Source organism: Aquarana catesbeiana, linkage group LG05 (genome assembly GCF_042186555.1).
Source record: "Aquarana catesbeiana isolate 2022-GZ linkage group LG05, ASM4218655v1, whole genome shotgun sequence".
Classification (NCBI taxonomy): domain Eukaryota; kingdom Metazoa; phylum Chordata; class Amphibia; order Anura; family Ranidae; genus Aquarana; species Aquarana catesbeiana.
In genome coordinates, this window is record NC_133328.1 from 424218232 (window position 1) to 424236869 (window position 18638).

The window sequence follows — 18638 nt, forward strand, 5'->3', positions numbered from 1 at the left end:
TATAGTGTGATACCGCTAAATATTTTATTAAAATGACACCCAATCCCCACGGTGGGGTACTCACATTTATAAGGTGCTAGTGTGCATTTCAAGCCAAAAACGCTATACGGCGTGCTGCGGGGTATGAGAGATCCACAACCCAGCTCTGTGCTGATCGCTCCGTCCTGGCCCCTCCCCTACGCGTCTTTGACACAGGGAGTCACGTGTCTTCATCAGGGGGATATGATTGGACGGACGCTCTGCAGTTTAAATACATTGACAGCGGCCATTTTGTGTAAGACCGCAGACATTTGTGTATTGGGCTCCGCTCCTCTATCCACAGCACAGAGACATTATACCTATGTGATCTCTCTAATCATGCTAGTCTTAGGGGAAAATGTGTGCTACAACAAATATCCAGGACGGAGCTAGGAAGGGGAATAAGGGACACACCGCACAGCACTCCTATAGCCAGTATTAAAAAATATATAAAGAAACAATCTTATAGATAGCGATCCTAAGTTACACTAATCTAAGGTGAGCGTAACCACATTGGGGGTCACCGAGGCACTTCACGGCATGATTTGGGCACTTTTGATTTAGCACTGGAACTTTTTTTTCTCTGAAGCACTATTATTATATTGATCTCTGTTGGAATTTATCACTTCACATTGCTGTGTTGGAAGATTTCTCACAAATAAGGACGATTATAGTCTTCAACATTATAAATAAGGACGATTATAGTCTACCTATCACACAAGTGGTTTATTTACTTATTTATTTATTTTCTTTCACCTATCACTTTTATAATTACAGTGGATTTTTTATGTGATATATGCATAGTACATCATTTATTGTGCACATTTATTCAGGTATTTATGTTTTGTTGCTTCATATATTTATTTATTCAAATGATTCATATTGTTATATTTTTATATCACATGATCTAGATACGTATTGTTTGCACATTACACTTTGGGATTCATTGCACACGGCACCTTGCTGCACGTGTTGATATATTTATTTATTTAAGTACGCAGAGTTGGTTTTAGATCCATATTATCTGCACATTGCACTTTAGATTTTTTCATGTGATATCACCAGGGTGTATAGACACTTAGATATATTCCCAAGCGCAACGCAATTTTTTGTTTATGTTTCACTGCACGGTTATGAATACGTGATCTGCGTTTGCAGCCGGGTATTTATTCAGTTGTTTCTCCACTAAGGTACTGGATTATTGTGGCTCGCAAGATCTTTTCCTGTTTCAGATCAGCAAAACCCACAGATTTATACAAAACAGCCTGTTGCAACCTTTTTTTTAATTAAAGAGTTTATGCCCATTTGGTTAGTAGGAAATTCACTTACACTCCATCGGGTGATATTCACAAGATTTACCTTGGTGACAGTGTTATGGATAAGATTCACAGCACAAAAGATTACTAATGGACTTTGAAAAATTGACCTATGAATGTATCACCATTATTATGAATTTTTATTCACTCAGCACGATGCACATTAATTGCGTTGACTAGTAGTTCCTATTTTTTGTTATTATTAATTTAAGGTTTCTAGTTCTCTAGCGTCCCCTACCACTTATCACTTTAAGATTTAAAAGTCAGCATATTGCACTTTTCAGGGGAGCAGCTCTGACACCAAATTACTTAATTTAGCACTTATAAATTCATAGCGCGAGGTCCCTAACACAATTTATTATATGCATACCAAGACATTTTGGACAATTTCATGCTCCCAACCTAAAGATTAAAAATAAGGGCCTATACTGTTTAAAAAATCTAGTAAGGTACTATCTCATCCTGAATAAGTCATACACTGATTAAGGCGGAGTTCAGGACTTTTTTTTTTCTTTTTTTAAAATCGCCCCTGTAATAGTCACCTAATGGATTAAAAATCGGCATATGCGGCATCTGACAAAGTTTTCTGCGTTAGTAAAAGTATTGGTACTCACTGTACCCTCCTGATCCAGTAAGCATCCATTCTGAGTGTGGGTTGCTGAAGCCCGCTAGGAGTCTCTTCCGGGTTTAGGTGCTGCTGTCTACCCAGCAAGCACCTCCTGATCTCACGCATAGGCAGTGGGAACTTTAACGGTCCACTATGTGTATAGCAGGTTGCCATAGCAATGTCCCCCACCTCCACTAGCATTGCATCATTTCTGGTTTAGAAATAACGCAATGCTAGAAGCAGAGGGTGACCATTGACTCCTGGGATCGATTACACTGGTATCCCAGGAGCCAATGCAAAAAAGCATATAATGGAATGTTTTCAACGGGAAAAAAAAAAAAAAGATACTATATGTAAAAAAAAAATTAATAAAAAAGACACTATTCAAAAAGGAATGGTGAAGCTATCGGCAACAAATGTGGACATGCACGCAAGTAAGAGTGGAACTCCGCTTTAAACAAAAAGCTAGAAAAGCAAAAAGCTACAAATACTATAGCCGCTAACGTTTAAAAAAAAAAAAAAAAAAGAAAGAAAAGAGTGAAAGTGGGAACGGGTATCTACAAAAGCTAGGTACTGCTCTACCCCCCCCCCCCCCAAAAAAAAAACCTTCCAAAAATAAGAAAGGAAGGGGGGGGGGTTTACACTTTGGGTAAAACATACTGATGTCCAGTGCTGCTCCATCAGATACATCAGGATGTTTCTAAAAACATACTGGCGTTGTCACTCTTCTAAGGGCTCTCTCCTACATATCTGGTGGGAATGCTCTCCAATTCAAGAAATTTGGGACCGGATTTTTCAGCTCTTATACCACTGTTACAGGGGTGAATGCTCCCAAAAACCCGCAAATTACTTTGCTCTCTATTTTAACGAGCTCCTTCAAGTGTATCAAAAAGAGTTTCCTTTTGACGGCCGGGTTATACCACGCCATTGGCAGACAACATAGGTTCCCCCTTTGATTGAGTGGGTTGCAGAAATGGACTACATTGAGGGGATGACATCACTGCTGGTGCACAAATTGGATACATATGAACAATACTATCAAATATGGCTCTCTTGGAAGGTATTTCGGGAGTCAACAGAAGTGCAAATTCTCCATTATAGAACCATTATAGGACCGGAATCTAGCTTTTGTGAAGCTTTGAATTTTTGCCCACTCCTGGCTGCGTTATGCTCTGTGTTTTTTTCGGGCTATATTCTTTTTCTTTGTCTGTAAAGTGGTCGTTTTTTTTCCCTTTTGCTAGTAGTATCCTCTGTGGAGATGTAGCTAAAGACCGATATATTGTTGATCATAACGTCCATTGGTATGGGGGGTGGATATTGCACTCTTAGACCTAGCAATTGGTGCCATATATCTCACATATAGCCATGAATTCGTACTGGTCCATTTGTGCACCAGCATCCGCCTATGTAACATACATGTTATGTTCTCCATGGGGTGTTTATATATTATATGCACCCGTATTTTCAGATTCTCTTAAAAAGCACAGTTTATTGTTTTATTTTTATGTTTATTTTGTCGGTACGTAAGTACCACTTGTGTATGATTATTACGTATGCAAAAATATTTTTCAATAAATTTAGATTGAAGTCAAGTTGTTATGGATAAAGTTCCACTTTAAAGACCAAAGTGATATATAAATGTTTTTCAAGGTACAATGTGATTTAACTGTCAAAATTAGGGCAGAAGTCAAAAGAAAGAAAGAACAGAACAAAGTAATTATTTAACATTTTATAAGCAATCCTGAATATGTACTTTTTTTGAATACTGTAGATTTTGCGATTTGCATCTTCATATAACTGGTTACCATTTGGTGGCTGTAATGGAACTATTTGAGTGTCCAAAAATACATGATGATTTTCAGCTGGACAATCAGCAATACCGAATGTACATTGTCAAATATATCATTTTGACAATGCATTAGCTTGCTTGGAATCTTTAGATATTTTTTTTTCCTTTCCCTTGCACTGTGATTTTGTTTATACTGCGAATAGAATGCAAAAAAGAAAATCTACATTTTAACACTAAAGTTACATCACTGTAACTTTGTGTTTCTACATAATTCGAATTAAAATGCACGTATATCTGGTAAACTATATTGATCATGAATACAGAAGCTATTTTATTGTATGTCTTTGTGAGACCAGATGAACTGTAGTAAAAATGCATATGTCAGATGAACACAATGTAACACAGCAGCCATTTTCTCACAAGCTTTGTGTATTTGTATTAACCACCTCAAGACCAGACTGTTTAACCCCCCTTCAGTCCTGGCCATTTTTCAGATTTCAGTGCTGCCACACTTTGGATGCCAATTACTAACTCATACAACAAATTTTATTTTTTTGAGACAGATAGAGCTTACTTTTGGTGGCATTTCATCACTACTGAGTTTTTTAGTTTTGCTATATAAATGAAAAATACAGAAAATGTGAAAAAAATGTTTTTCAATTATTTCTTAGTTTATGTTATAAACTTTTACAAATAACATTTTCATAACTTTAGGCCACAATGTATTCTGCTACATTTCTTTTTTTTTGGTAAAAAGTTGCGCAAAAAATATGTAGTCTATGGTGTTATATATTTGAAAATGGATAAATCCTGTTGTACTGCCTATCTCATTCTTGAGGCCCTAAAATGTCAGAACAGTGCAAATACCCCAAATGACCCTTGTGGAAAGTAGACAGTCCAAGGTATTTAGTAAGAGGCATGGCAAGTTTTTTGAAGTTGTAATTTTTTTAAGCACATTTTTTTGAAAAAATTAAGAAATTGAATCCAAAATTGTTTTCAAAATGTTTTTCCCTGCTCTGGAGAGGTGATCAGGATTTTTTGTGATGATCACTATATAAGAAATTTTTATTAATGGCATCTATTCATGTGCTATTGTGTACTTTTGTGATAGCTGTGATTAGCTATCACATGGTACAGGCGTGCGGTGATTGGTCACAGGTGGTACAGGGCCAATCACAGAGATCACAATAGTACACAATGAATGGCTATGAATGAAAGCTATTGTGTACAACTGACATGTGATCGCTGTGATTGGTCACAGCGATCACATGGTACTGCTGAGATCAGTGTGTCCGGTAAACACAGTGGGTATGCAGTAGACGTGTGAATGAGAGGAAATCTTATAACGTCCACTAAGTATAATGGTACCCCTGCTCGGCTGTATTTTTATAATGGGTTAGGCGGGAAATCGTTAATCACTACTATATACAGTGGGGACGGAAAGTGTTCAGACCCCCTTAAATTTTTCACTCTTTGTTATATTGCAGCCATTTGCTGAAATGTTCATTTTTTTTCTTCATTAATGTGCGACAATTCTGTCTCTGAGCTCTTTAGGCAGTTCCTTTGACCTCATGATTCTTATTTGCTCTGACATGCACTGTGACCTGTAAGGTCTTATATAGACAGGTGTGTGGCTTTCCCAATCAAGTCCAATCAGTATAATCAAACACAGCTGGACTTATGAACTTAAATGACTTTAGCAAATGGCTGCAATATAACAAAGAGTGAAAAATTTAAGGGGGTCTGAATACTTTCCGTCCCCATTGTATATAGTAAAAGAACAAACATTTTGAAAACGTTTTTCTTATGCTGCGTACACACGAGCGGACTTTACGGCTGACTTTGCTCGGCAGACTTTTAGCCGGACTTTGTCCGCCAGGTGCGCCGGACTTTAAAACGGACGGACTTGCCCACAGACTGGACTTTCCAGCGGGCTAAGTCCGCCCGTCTTTCCGACGGACTTTCGCCGGAGTTACGGCGGACTTTCAGAATGAACGGACTTGCCCACACATGGACAAGTCCGTTCATTTTGAACGTGACTCAGGTGCGGCGGGACTAGAAAAGGAAGTCAATCTTGCCGCTTTTATCGGCGAGATTGACACCTTGCGAGCCCCGCCGCTGGTCATACCAGGCCCTTAGGTCTGGTATGGATTTTAAAGGGAAGCCCCCCTACGCCGAAAAAATGGCGTGGGGTCCCCCCTAAAATCCATACCAGACCCCGATCCGAGCACGCAGCCAGGTAGGTCAGGAAACGGGGTGGGGACGAGCGAGCGCCCCCCCCTGCTGAACCGTACCAGGCCGCATGCCCTCAACATGGGGGGGGTGCCTTGGGGGAGGGGGGGGCCCTGCGGGGCCCCTAACCCCAAAGCACCTTGTCCCCATGTTGATGAGGACAAGGGCCTCTTCCCGACAACCCTGGCCGTTGGTTGTCGGGGTCTGCGGGTGGGGGGGCTTATCGGAATCCGGGAGCCCCCTATAATAAGAGGGCCCCCAGATCCCGGCCCCCCACCCTATGTGAATGAGTATGGGGTACATGGTACCCCTACCCATTCACCTAGGGAAAAAGTGTCACTAAAACACACTACACAGGTTTTTAAAATAATTTATTAAACAGCTCCGGGGGGGGTCTTCCTCCGGCTTCGGGGGTCTTCTTCCGGCTTCGGGGGTCCCTCCGGTTCCTCCTCTTCCAGTCCTTTGGCCGGCTCCTCCGCTGTCTTCAGGCCTCTCTCTTGCCAACGGAGGTCCGGACTTCTGGGCTTCCTGGCTTTTTGTCTTCTTCCCTCTTCTCTTCTCCAGATGTTGACACAACACTCTCTCCGGCTGGACTGCTCTCTGAGGGCTCCGTTGTGACTTATATAGGCGGAGACCCCGCCCCCTTATGATGTCACAGTCCCTGAGCATGCTGGGACTGTGACGTTTTAGAGGGCGTGGTCACCGGGTGATGTTGACCACGCCCCCTAAAATGTCACAGTCCCAGCATGCCCAGGGACTGTGACATCATAAGGGGGCGGGGTCTCCGCCTATATAAGTCACAACGGAGCCCTCAGAGAGCAGTCTAGCCGGAGAGAGCGTTGTGTCAACATCTGGAGAAGAGAAGAGGGAAGAAGACAAGAAGCCAGGAAGCCTAGATGCCCAGAAGTCCGGACCTCCGCTGGCAAGAGAGCGGCCTGAAGACAACGGAGGAGCCGGCCGAAGAACTGGAAGAAGAGGAACTGGAGGGACCCCCGAAGCCGGAAGAAGACCCCCGAAGCCGGAGGAAGACCCCCCGGAGCTGTTTAATAAATTATTTTAAAAACCTGTGTAGTGTGTTTTATTGACACTTTTTCCCTAGGTGAATGGGTAGGGGTACCATGTACCCCATACTCATTCACATAGGTTGGGGGGCCGGGATCTGGGGGCCCTCTTATTATAGGGGGCTCCCGGATTCCGATAAGCCCCCAGCCCGCAGACCCCGACAACCAAACGGCCAGGGTTGTCGGGAAGAGGCCTTGTCCTCATCAACATGGGGACAAGGTGCTTTGGGGTGGGAGGGCCCCGCAGGGCCCCCCCTCCCCCAAGGCACCCCCCCATGTTGAGGGCATGCGGCCTGGTACAGTTCAGGAGGGGGGAGGCGCTCGCTCGTCCCCACCCCCTTTCCTGACCGGCCGGGCTGCGTGCTCGGATCGGGGTCTGGTATGGATTTTAGGGGGGACCCCACACCGCGTAGGGGGGCTTCCCTTTAAAATCCATACCAGACCTAAGGGCCTGGTATGACCCGCGCTCGCCGCAATAGGAACATTTGTTTTTCCTATTGCAGCGAGCGCGAAATGCAATACCTTGCCCTTGCTTCGTATCTGGTCCGTTGGACCAGCATACACACTAGCGGGCTTTCCGTCGGACCAGCACACAGACAAGTGGACTTTCCGCCAGAAACTGAGTCCGACGGAAAGATTTAAAACTTGTTTCAAATCTAGGTCCACTGGAAAAGTCCGCCGGAGCCTACACACGGTCGGATTGTCTGGCAGACTCTAGTCCGTCGGACCAAGTATGCCGGAAAGTCCGCTCATGTGTACGTGGCATTAGTTTCTGTTATAAGGCCCTGGAACACCAGGAAAGTGGAAACACCCAAAAAATTACCCCATTTTGGAAATCAAACACTCCAAGGTATTTTTTTTTAGGAGGCACTGAGTCTTTTGAGGACTTTTTTTGTCACAAGTTTTTGGAAAATGCAGAAAGAGAGTTGTCACCTAAATAATACAGCTTACCTGTAAATGCCTTTTCTTGGAGTACATCATGGGACACAGAGCACCATAGTAATCACTATGTGGACATATAGGCACCTTCAGGTGATGGACACAGGTATACCCAATACAGGAATTTCACTCCCTATATAACCCCTTTTCTACCAGGAGTACCTCAGTTTTTGTAGCAAAGCAATATACCTAAACCTCAAAAGGAAAAAAAGGATTTTACAGGTAAGCTGTTATAAAAATCCTATTTTCTTTATTGTACATCATGGGACAAAGAGCACCATAGTAATCTCTATGTGGGACATCCCATAGCAATGCTATTTGAGGGGAGTTAGACACAACCCGTAGGGCAACCCCAAACTTGAGGTCCTATACTGCTGCCTGCAGCACGCTGTGCCCAAAGGCAATATCATCATGCCTTCTTACATCCACCTGATAAAACTTGGTGAATGTATGTACTGAAGACCAGGTTGCGGCCTTACAGATCTGAGCCATGGAGGCCTGGTGACGCACTGCCCAAGAAGCACTAACCACCCTGGTAGAGTGCGCCTTGACTTGAAAAGGTGGAATCTTAAACCTTAAACCATAAGTCTGAATTATAACCTGCCGAATCCACTTAGTGACAGTGGATTTCAATGCTGCCTGTCCTTTCTTAGGACCCTCTGGCAGTACAAATAAGACATCAGTCTTCCGAATCTGAGCAGTCATCTTTAAATAGACTTTTATCGCTCTCACCACATGAAGACAATGTAGTGACTTCTCTTCCCTGGAACATGGTTTTGGAAAAAACGATGGCAGGACAATAGCTTGGTTCAGGTGGAAACCTGAAACCACTTTTGGCAAAAAATCTGGACGAGGGCGTAACACCACTCTGTCCTCATGAATAATCAAGTATGGCTCTTTACAAGAAAGAGCAGCCAATTCTGAAACCCTCCTTGCTGAGGATACAGCAACCAAAAATACTAACTTCCTTGTCAGAAGCACTAAGGGAATGTGCTGTATCGCGATGTTCAAATGGCTGTTTTTGTAACACTGACAAAACTAAGTTCAAGTCCCAAGGGTTCAAAGGAGGTCTGACTGGCGGATTAAGCCGCATCACCCCTTGCATAAAACCCCGGACTAAAGAATGTGTAGCAAGCGGTCTTTGAAATAAGACCAATAAAGCTGAGACTTGGCCCTTGATAGTACTCAAGGCCAGCTTCATCTCTACCCCTAATTGTAGAAAGGCAAGAATTCTGCCTATGATATACTTCTGTGGGGGGGCCAACCCTTGGATTCACACCAGGAAACATAAGCCCTCCAGACTCTATAATATATAGTTCTGGAAGCTGGCTTCCTTGCATTATTCAAGGTAGAGATAAATTATCCGGAAAGCCCATATTTCTTCAGAATGTGGGTTTTAATAGCCAAGCCGTTAAATTTAGATTTCCTAATGTAGGATGGAATATCAGCCCCTGTAAGAGTAGGTCTGGCCGTAATGGAAGGGACCATGGATCCTTAACTGTCATCTTTACGATCTCTGCATACCAGGACCTTGGCCACGCTGGGGCTACCAGAATTACCGGCTTTCTTTCCAGCTTGATCCTGCAAAGAAGTCGTGGCAGCAACTGAATGGGGGGATGCATAAATCAGTGAAAACTAATCCCACGGGGTTACCAACGCATCTGTTCCGCATGAAAGTGGATCCTTTGTCCTGGACACAAAGTTGACTAACTTCATGTTAAATCTGGACGCCAGAAGATCTACGTCCGGAGTCCTCCATTTTTGGCAAACAGCCCGAAAGATGTCGGCGTGAAGGGACTATTCCCCAGGGAATAACTGCTGGCGACTCAAGTAGTCCGCCTGCCAATTCACTACTCCCGGAATTTAGACTGTCTATAGGCACGGAACATTCCTTTCTGCCCAAGTTAGAATATGGTACACCTCTGTCTGCGCTGCAAGACTCTTGGTGCCCCCTTGGTGATTGATATAGGCCACAGCTGTGGCATTGTCGGATTGGATCCTGACAGGACAATCCTGTAACCTGAAAGTCCAGGCCTTTAGAGCCAGACGCACTGCCCGAATCTCTAGGATGTTGATGGGCAAGGCTCTTTTGGTTCTTGACCACTGTCCCTGGACAGTTGTCTTCTCTAGTACTGCTCCCCAACCTGAAAGGCTGGCATCTGTCGTTACCACTTTCCAGATAACTGGTCTGAAGGATCTTCCTTTCAGCTGATTCTGGGTTAGTAACCACCCTTGGGACACCCTTGGGGACAGCTGCATTGGTAAGTCTAAAGCTTGAATCGTTTTGTTCCAAGCCAACAGGATACTGTTTTGCAACAGTCTCAAATGGAACTGGGCATAGGGAACCGCTTCGAATGAAGGCACCATCTTTCCTAACAACCTCATGCAAAGGCGAATGGAGGGATCTCCTTTTGACCTGACCATCCGCACCAGCTCTCTTATGGAGTTAATCTTTGCCTGAGGTAAGAACACCTTTTTCTGGACTGTGTCTATGATCAGACCCAAGCACTCCAGCCTTTTTTAGCGGTTTTAAGGAAGACTAGGTTGAGAATCCAACCCAGATTTTCCAGGTAACTGGTTGTAATGCATACGCTTTGCTCCAAACGAGCCACCGACTGGTCTATTAGCAACAGATCATCTAAGGATGCCAAGACTGTTATGCCCTGTGCCCTTAACCTGGCTAGAGGTGGGGTCAGGACTTTTGTAAATACCTGGGGTGCTGTAGCCAGCCCGAAGGGCAAGGCTACAAACTGGAAATGCTGCTGTTCTACTTCGAACCGCAGAAACCTTTGGTGAGCGGGAAATATAGGGACATGCAGATATGCATCCCTGATGTCGATAGACGCCAGAAGTTCCCCTCCTAGTAGGATAGACACCACTGATCTGATCGACTCCATGCGAAAGGAGCGGTTTCTTCAGGGACTGATTTAGACTCTCTCTCTAGATCTAGAATGGGTCTGACATCTCCATTTGGTTTTGGTATCGTGAAGCGGTTTGAATAAAACCCCGAACCTTGCTCTTCTATGGGAATTTCTATGATCACCCCCTGAGCCAGTAATTGGTCTAGTGCCCGAAACAGAGATTGCCTTTTCCCTGGATCTTTGGGAACATTTGATCTCAGAAAACGAGAGGGTGGACATTTCTGAAATTCTGGTTTGTACCCTAGAGACATCGTGGAGATGACCCATCTGTCCTGAATTTCCTCTTGCCAGACTTCTGAGTATTGCAGAAGTCTTCCCCCCACTCTGGCGAGGGGGAGCGCCCCTTCATGATGAGGCTTTGGAATTCTGCTTTGCAGGTTTTTCCGCCCCAGGACTTCTTTTGTGCCTGGGCCTGACCCTGAGGCTTTCCTCTAGAGTCTGACAGCGGAGGCCGTCGCCACTGCCTGGAGGCGGATGCGTCTGGCGCAGGAGAAAGAGTCCGCTTAAATGAAGGGCATTTATACTTTCTTTTGACTGGCAAAAGAGTACTTTTCCCACTAGAAATCATTTGGATGTATTTGTCCAAATAGCAGCTCCCCATGAAAAGGAAAACCAGTCAGGAGCCTTTTACATGGTGCTTCGGCTGACCAATTTTTTAACCACAGTATCCTACGCATGTGTACTAGCACAAGTGCAAGGCGGTACGCCTTGTGAATAGAATCTTTCATGGCATCTATGGCAAAACAATGTTTTTGGTAGTTCGGCCAGATCCTGGGCTTGTTGTACAGGAGCCTCCTTAAGGGCTTGTCTAAACTGGTCCTTTAGGGACTGACAGATGCCTATTGAAGCAACTGCAGGCTGAGTAATGGCACCTGCCAAGGAAAAAGAGGATTTTAACAGGAATTCCAACCTTTTATCTGTTGGATCCTTAAGCATTTGTGCATTGTTTACTGGACAAGTTAGTCTTTTATTCACAATGGAAATCACAGCGTCAACTGCTGGTATATTCCATCTTTTGGTGAATTTCTCCTCCATGGGATAGAGAACTGAGAATCTCTTTGGAGGGAGAAAATGCTTATCCGGGTGATCCCATTCAGCATAAATAAGCTGTTCTAGTAATGCATGGACAGGAAACGCATGCAAAGGCTGTGAAGGTTTTAAGGAACCCAAGGAAGAAACCAAACTTTCAGCAGGCTCTGTTAGGGGCAGCATGAAAGTGGAGCGAACCATCTCCGTAAGAGATCTTACCAGCAATTTCTCAGATTGCGAGGCTGAAAAAGGTCGATCTACCGTTGTTTCCTCCACAGAGTCGTCATTGGTTTGTCTTTCCTCCTGATCGCCTCAGGGTAACACCTCATCCTGTACCCACTGTTCCCTTTGTAAAGGGTCTGAGGTGGGGGAGGGGGATCTAACACACTTCCTATCTTTTTGGATGGAGGATGCGATTAAAGCCACTAATCTTCCTTCTAGGCCCTGTGGGGCGGAGGAAAATGCATCTTCAGTCACGTATACAGGGGCTGAGATGTGAGAAGCAGCTGCACCAACTGGTTCCAATGATTCACCCTGGCTTGCCATATCTGGTATTTCAGGAGAGAATGACAGTGTGGTGGCACGACTGGAGTTCCCAGGGCCTGGGGGTGGATTTTTGGTACCTTTGTGGTGTCTTTTTTTGGGAGCCATAGTGCTGAGCACAAAAAGCAGAGGCACTAAGTAAATGCACAACTCGCTGAGCAATAGCCTAGCAAAAAACAATGCTGCTAATAAAGTTCAGCTTTGGTGCTGAGTATAAATCTTATTTCCTGTACTGGAAATGCCTGTATGCATCTTTACGTGCCCCCAGCGCTCCTGTAGGCCAGACTGCAGCTGTTAGCTGAGAAGCCTCTGTCTCTTACTTTCTGCGCTCTGTCCCCAGCGCCTGCATTGTGTGCTCCTCATGGACTTACGTCTTGCACATGGCGCCACGCCCCTCCGTCATTCAACACATCCCCCCCTCTGTTTAAACTAGCCGCAGTTCGTGTGCGCTTGAACGGCATTAACATGCTGCTTTGGTCAGTAGAGACCCAGTGAGAAGGGAGGGAAAGGAGGACTGGGGAGGCGGGATTTTTAAAAAAGTTATGAGCTTCTGTGGGGATAAGCGAACACAGGAAAGCCGCCGCAACCCCCGTGGGGAGGGGGGGGGGGGGTTGGGGGGAGTACAAACTACTGTTGTACCTCCCTTCCCCCAGGGGGGAAAAACAAACATACTGTTCTTTGCTGGATGAGGAATCCCCCTGGCTTCCTGAGAACACACATGCAGTAGCTGGGACACTGAGCTGACTGAGAAGCAACGTACTAAGGTATGTGCATTTACTCCTAGTGGAGACTTTAGGGCATGACAACATTTTTACTCATGGAAGAAAAAAACATAGGTGGACTTTTTACAGTTCCTAGGCTTCTTCCCTTACCTTTTCCTCGCTGCAGGATACTGCTGTAACAGACAGATCCAAACTTCACCCATCATGGCAGGCTGCGTTTAGCAAACCTTAAAGGACCGGGTCCTTTTATAGGGGTTCCACTCCCTTGGACCTGTATTAGCACCCCACCAGGAAAAGCTTTAGGTAATGTAAGCATTACAGGCAAAACCTTGTGCTTCGTATACGAGACCCGGGTACCATCTACCTTGGCCTCATTGGAACTCTGGATGGATTCGGTCTGTGGAGGCTATTTAAATCCAGCATGGATCCCTCCTGGAGCTCCTCAGACATCTTCACTCATGACCAACACCTTAGACACTGGCGAAAAAAACTCAGGTACTCCTGGTAGGAGGAGGGGTTGTATAGGGAGTGAACTTCCTGTATTGGGTATACCAGTGTCCATCACCTGAAGGTGCCCATATACCCACATAGTGATTACTATGGTGCTCTGTGTCCCATGATGTATGATAAAGAAAAGATATTTCTCTCACACAGCACAGGCATACTACTCCTGCTGAGTATGGTGATACCATATGTGTAAGACAGTGTCTGATATGATTATGTACCAGACCTTGCATCTTGTGTATCACATAAATCAACCGTGTCAAAATCAATGTACTGTAATAGTCGCCTCTGTACAAGTGGTCACAGAATATACCTTACTGTAGCGTCACATGTGTAGCATACCAGTTCCAGTTCCTATAAGCCAAGCAAGCCTAAGCTGCTGGTACATGGCTTCCCCCAGGCAGGGACACATTAGAAACCCAGCAATAGCATAATGATGGCTGGAGGTGACCAATGTGTACCCATGGCAAATTCAGCGAACAAGCTATCCAAAAAGATGGCAACCACTTCAACTGTGGTGTGGGGACACATTTCACACCTTCAGCCACCACTGTGCTCTTGCTGGGTGTCCAATGTATCCCTGTGCCATTAAGGAGGAATGGGCTCCATCCAGTTAAACCTGGCCTTAATTTATCCACTGCTAGATATGCTCCAATTTGGAGACCCTCAAAAATATAGAGTTAGGACCACATTATACAGAGGAGCCTTGACATAGGCACTGCGGCTTTCACATTTATTTGCAAATGTATAACTAAAACCTCTGCTTTTAACGTGAATTATTAGACAGGGTCAATTTGGCAGCTTAGCTGGTGCTGGGAAACTGTCTGTTTGTGATGTGCATTGCCCTTCCATGTGCACCTTACTGCAAAGGCTAGGTATATATTGGGGTGGTTGCCATCTTTTTGCATGGCCATCTAAAGGCTACCAAGTTCTATAAAAATTCCTGGCATTTTCCAGCACCCAGGAAGCTGCAGGTGCCGAGTAGTCACCCATACAAGGGAAGTGATATAAAATGGCTATTGTCGTGTAACTGACAAAGGCTTTTGCATCTGAATTTACTTACACATGTGCATATGGCGTATTTCCCTAAATGTAAAAATGGTGCATCTAGGGAAATATGTTACATGTGTAGTAAAGGAAATATGAAGATGTTGCCTATTGCAACCCACTTGACTTCAACTGCCCAGTGTAGGCCTGCATGATACATAATATATGCTATCACTTGTGCCACATGCTCCATACAATACGTGGGTAGAACGACACATAGGCTTAAGATCATCTGCATGACCATCTTTACGATATTGAGAAGGATCACGCTACCAATGTTGCACAACATTGGAATGAATTTAATCAGAAAGATACCTCTACTCTAGCCTTTTTATTCAAGGTATTGACAAAAACGTGACACCACCTAGGGGTGGTGACAAGTTTAATATATTATGTAAACGTGAAGTTCGGTGGATTTTCTTTTTGAATACCAGACAATCATTTGGACTAAATTTCCAGTGGGACGTATCACATTTTTACCAATAGGTTATCCTGATTTCACGATTAATGTTTCAGGATACGTCGCCTCTTGAGCCTGTCTGTGTCTCTATTCTCCCTTCTCTATGTGCTGTTTAATTAGTATTTGGCCCTCTAGTCTTCTCAGTTTCACTATACATATCTGCATAGTTAATTCATAATGTTGTGCAAGTTACATCCACTCCATTGCTATCATAGTCCACACAATCTACCCTGTGGTTTTAGGCTCATTTTCCTGTTTGATCTATTGTCCAATTTCGTATTCGAGTTTTTTATTTTTCTACTACAGCGGCAGGAGCGAGACTTCGTGCCTCGCTCTACACCTGTTCAGTAGACTGGGCGCTACTCTGCCTAATCTAATTCATTCCTTGCCTTTACCATAGTAGCTATAGCGGACTGAGTGAGAATCTATGTCTGACTCTATATTTAACCGGTAATGGGTTAGGGGAGTTCTTTATTCTTCTCAGCTTCACTATACATATCTACAAAGAGTCAACTCATAATCTTGTGTAAGTCACATTCGCCTCAATGCTATTAGAAGTCCACACGATCCACCCTGTGGTTCTAGGCTAATTTTTTCGTTTGACTTATTGTCCAATTTTGTATTTCAGTATTTTAATTTTTCTATTGCAGAGGCAGGAGCAAGACTTTGTGCCTCGCTCTGCACCTGTTCAGTAGACTGGACGCCATTCTGCCTAATCTCATTCATTTAATTTCTTCATATTAGTAGCCGTGGCGGACTGCAACGGACAGAGTGAGACTCTGTGTCTGACTTTATAGGTGTTCAGTATATATATTTTTTAGTACTTTATACAAGTCAGTTCCTGCGGTCCTTTTTTCGGTAGTTTCTTGTTCGTTTTCTTACTTCACTCTGCTGTGAGTTCTAATCTTTCTCTTTATTCATCGTCTTTCTTTTACATATATTTCATCTTTGTTTCCTCCTCCATATACATTTTTTATGTATATTCCTGTTTTCTTTTCTAGAGCAAATAGGGTTCTGGCCATATAATTCTGTTCTTACATTTATTGTCTGATGTATACCTTCCCTTCCTTTCTTTCTTGACCGGGTCACTACATTGTCTCACCCGGTAGAGGTTAATTTGTATTCGTTTTTTCATTTCAACATGATTTAGCATTGAATTTAGGGCTCAATGGTAATTTTGACAATAATGTATTTTTGTTACAGATTATAACACTCTTCAAGTAAATATCTCTACAATAACCTAGTGAATTTATATTAACAACTAACATAGGGTGTTTTTGTCTTGTACTGTTTTTTTGGATACGCTCTTGACTTATTGTCATGATCTCTGTAGTCGTTTTTCGACATGATTAACTGCATATCCATCACTTTACATTCTCTGCCCCCATTAATCTATTTATTTAGGAGGGTCTGTAGAGTATATATTCTTTATACATTTTCTTATGTATCTATACATAGATTTTTATATATATATATATATATATATATATATATATATATGTATATGTATATATATATATATATATATATATATATATATATATATATATATATATATATATATATATATATATATATATATATATATATATATTTATTTATATTTATTTATTTTATTTTTTTTCTTTTCGGTGTTGTTCACTTCTATCATCCCATTTTATGTAAACACCATGATGAGATATGTAAGTATTTATGTTTGACCTTTGCCCATTGGATATATGTGTATACATGTTTTCAAATGACATTCTGGGTTCGTTCAGGTCTCTCTCCATTCTGACCCACAGGTGTTTCTTAATTTTTCTGGGATTAAAAGTTTTTAATTGTATGCAAAGGGTGCAAACCCAAGTGTGAGGTGCCGATTGGTGGCTTTTTTTTAGCTTTCTTAGTCCACCCCCTGCCTATTTATATACTTCTTATTCTTGTGTTCTTTAGCTATGAGTAAGCATCCAATGATGTGAAACGCGTTAGCGATTGTACCCTGTCCTGTCTTCATTCATGTGACTGTATTTTGGATTTTTTACGTTCTACAATAAAGATGTCTTTCTTCAGAGTGCGGCAGTCCAGGAATCTTATCTCCACTAGGCCTGCATGATAGTTATGGCTCTCTCTTGTACTGCAGTGATGCAATATCCACACCATTACCAACTATCAGGCCAGCATTACAAAGTCAAATACTGGTGTCACACTCTGTTGGGTTGTGCATAAAGTAGAACAGGCAAATGATCATAGAATTTAGCTTTAAGAACAATGCGGTTGTTACAACCTTGAGTGCTTGGGTAGAGGAAAAGTGTCTTGGGAAATTGGCCATGGAAATCCACAAGAGAATTATAAAACAACTCTTTGATGCCTTACAAGAACATGATAATTCTACAGATATCAGTAAGTATCTGACCTATGAACTATATTCTGATAGTTCCTTAATAATCATTTACCATCTTCTCTTGTGGTCCCATCTCCATCTGAAACGAGGTTGGAGGGAATGTTCTGGTGCTTTTTCATGTGTTTTTTACAGTGAACTGTTGTCCTGAAGGTCTCATCACAGAAAGGGCACTTGTAGGGTTTCATACTGACATGAGTAGACATGTGCCTGGTCAGGCTGCCATTTGTTGTAAAGGATGCATTACATATAGTGCAACTGTAAGCTTTAACACCTGCAAACACATCATTGAACCAAGCATTGGTTAAATGATAAAACATTTTTATAGTTAATAAATTATTGAAAACAATTTTATGGTTAATGCACTGTTCTAATTGTATAATTCTAGAGTTGGTTCTTCCTTCTAACAGCTATGCATAACATTATTTCTGCCAAGTTTTAAATTAAACATAATTAGAATTTGAGGGTTATTAAAAAAAATATGGTAGTCACTGTTGGTCTGAGTAACCATTCATACTGTTATATTTACGCCAGACAGTTTCTGATGTAGATTTTATTATCACAGTTTCAAATCTTCTGCTGCATAATGCGAAATGGATGAAAACGCCAATAGAAAGTGTGAAGCCCATTGGTATGGCAGTAGCAGGTGAATAATGCTGGGAGTTCAGGTACAGAGATCTACAGTTCTTGAAAAAGAATTCATACCCCTTGAAATTTTCCACATCTTCTCATGTTACAACCAAAAACGTAAATGTATTTTATTGGGATTTTATGTGATAGACCAACACAAAGTTGCACATAATTGTGAAGTGGAAGGAAAATGATAAATGGTTTTCAAATTTTTTTACAAATATGTGAAAAGTGTGGCGTGCATTTGTATTCAGCCCCCCTGAGTCAATACTTTGTAGAACCACCTGTCGCTGCAATTACAGCTGCAAGTCTTTTTGGGGATGCCTCTACTAGCTTTGCTTCTACAGAGTTACATTTTTTCAAAATAGCGCAATCTCTGTTAGATTGAATAGAGATCATCTGTGAACAGCAATTTTAAAGTCTTGCCACAGATTCTCAATTGG

General features: G+C 42.8%; 1 protein-coding gene across 2 annotated transcripts in view; it reads right to left on the reverse strand.

Moving 5' to 3' along the window:
• Window positions 1-18638, reverse strand: part of ZNF236 (zinc finger protein 236) — a 461432-nt gene that overhangs the window by 194017 nt on the left and 248777 nt on the right. For both annotated transcript variants that reach the window (XM_073631228.1, XM_073631227.1), the window contains exon 20: window positions 17621-17839. In XM_073631228.1, coding sequence (XP_073487329.1) covers window positions 17621-17839 — 219 coding nt within the window. The remainder of the gene's footprint in view (window positions 1-17620; window positions 17840-18638) is intronic.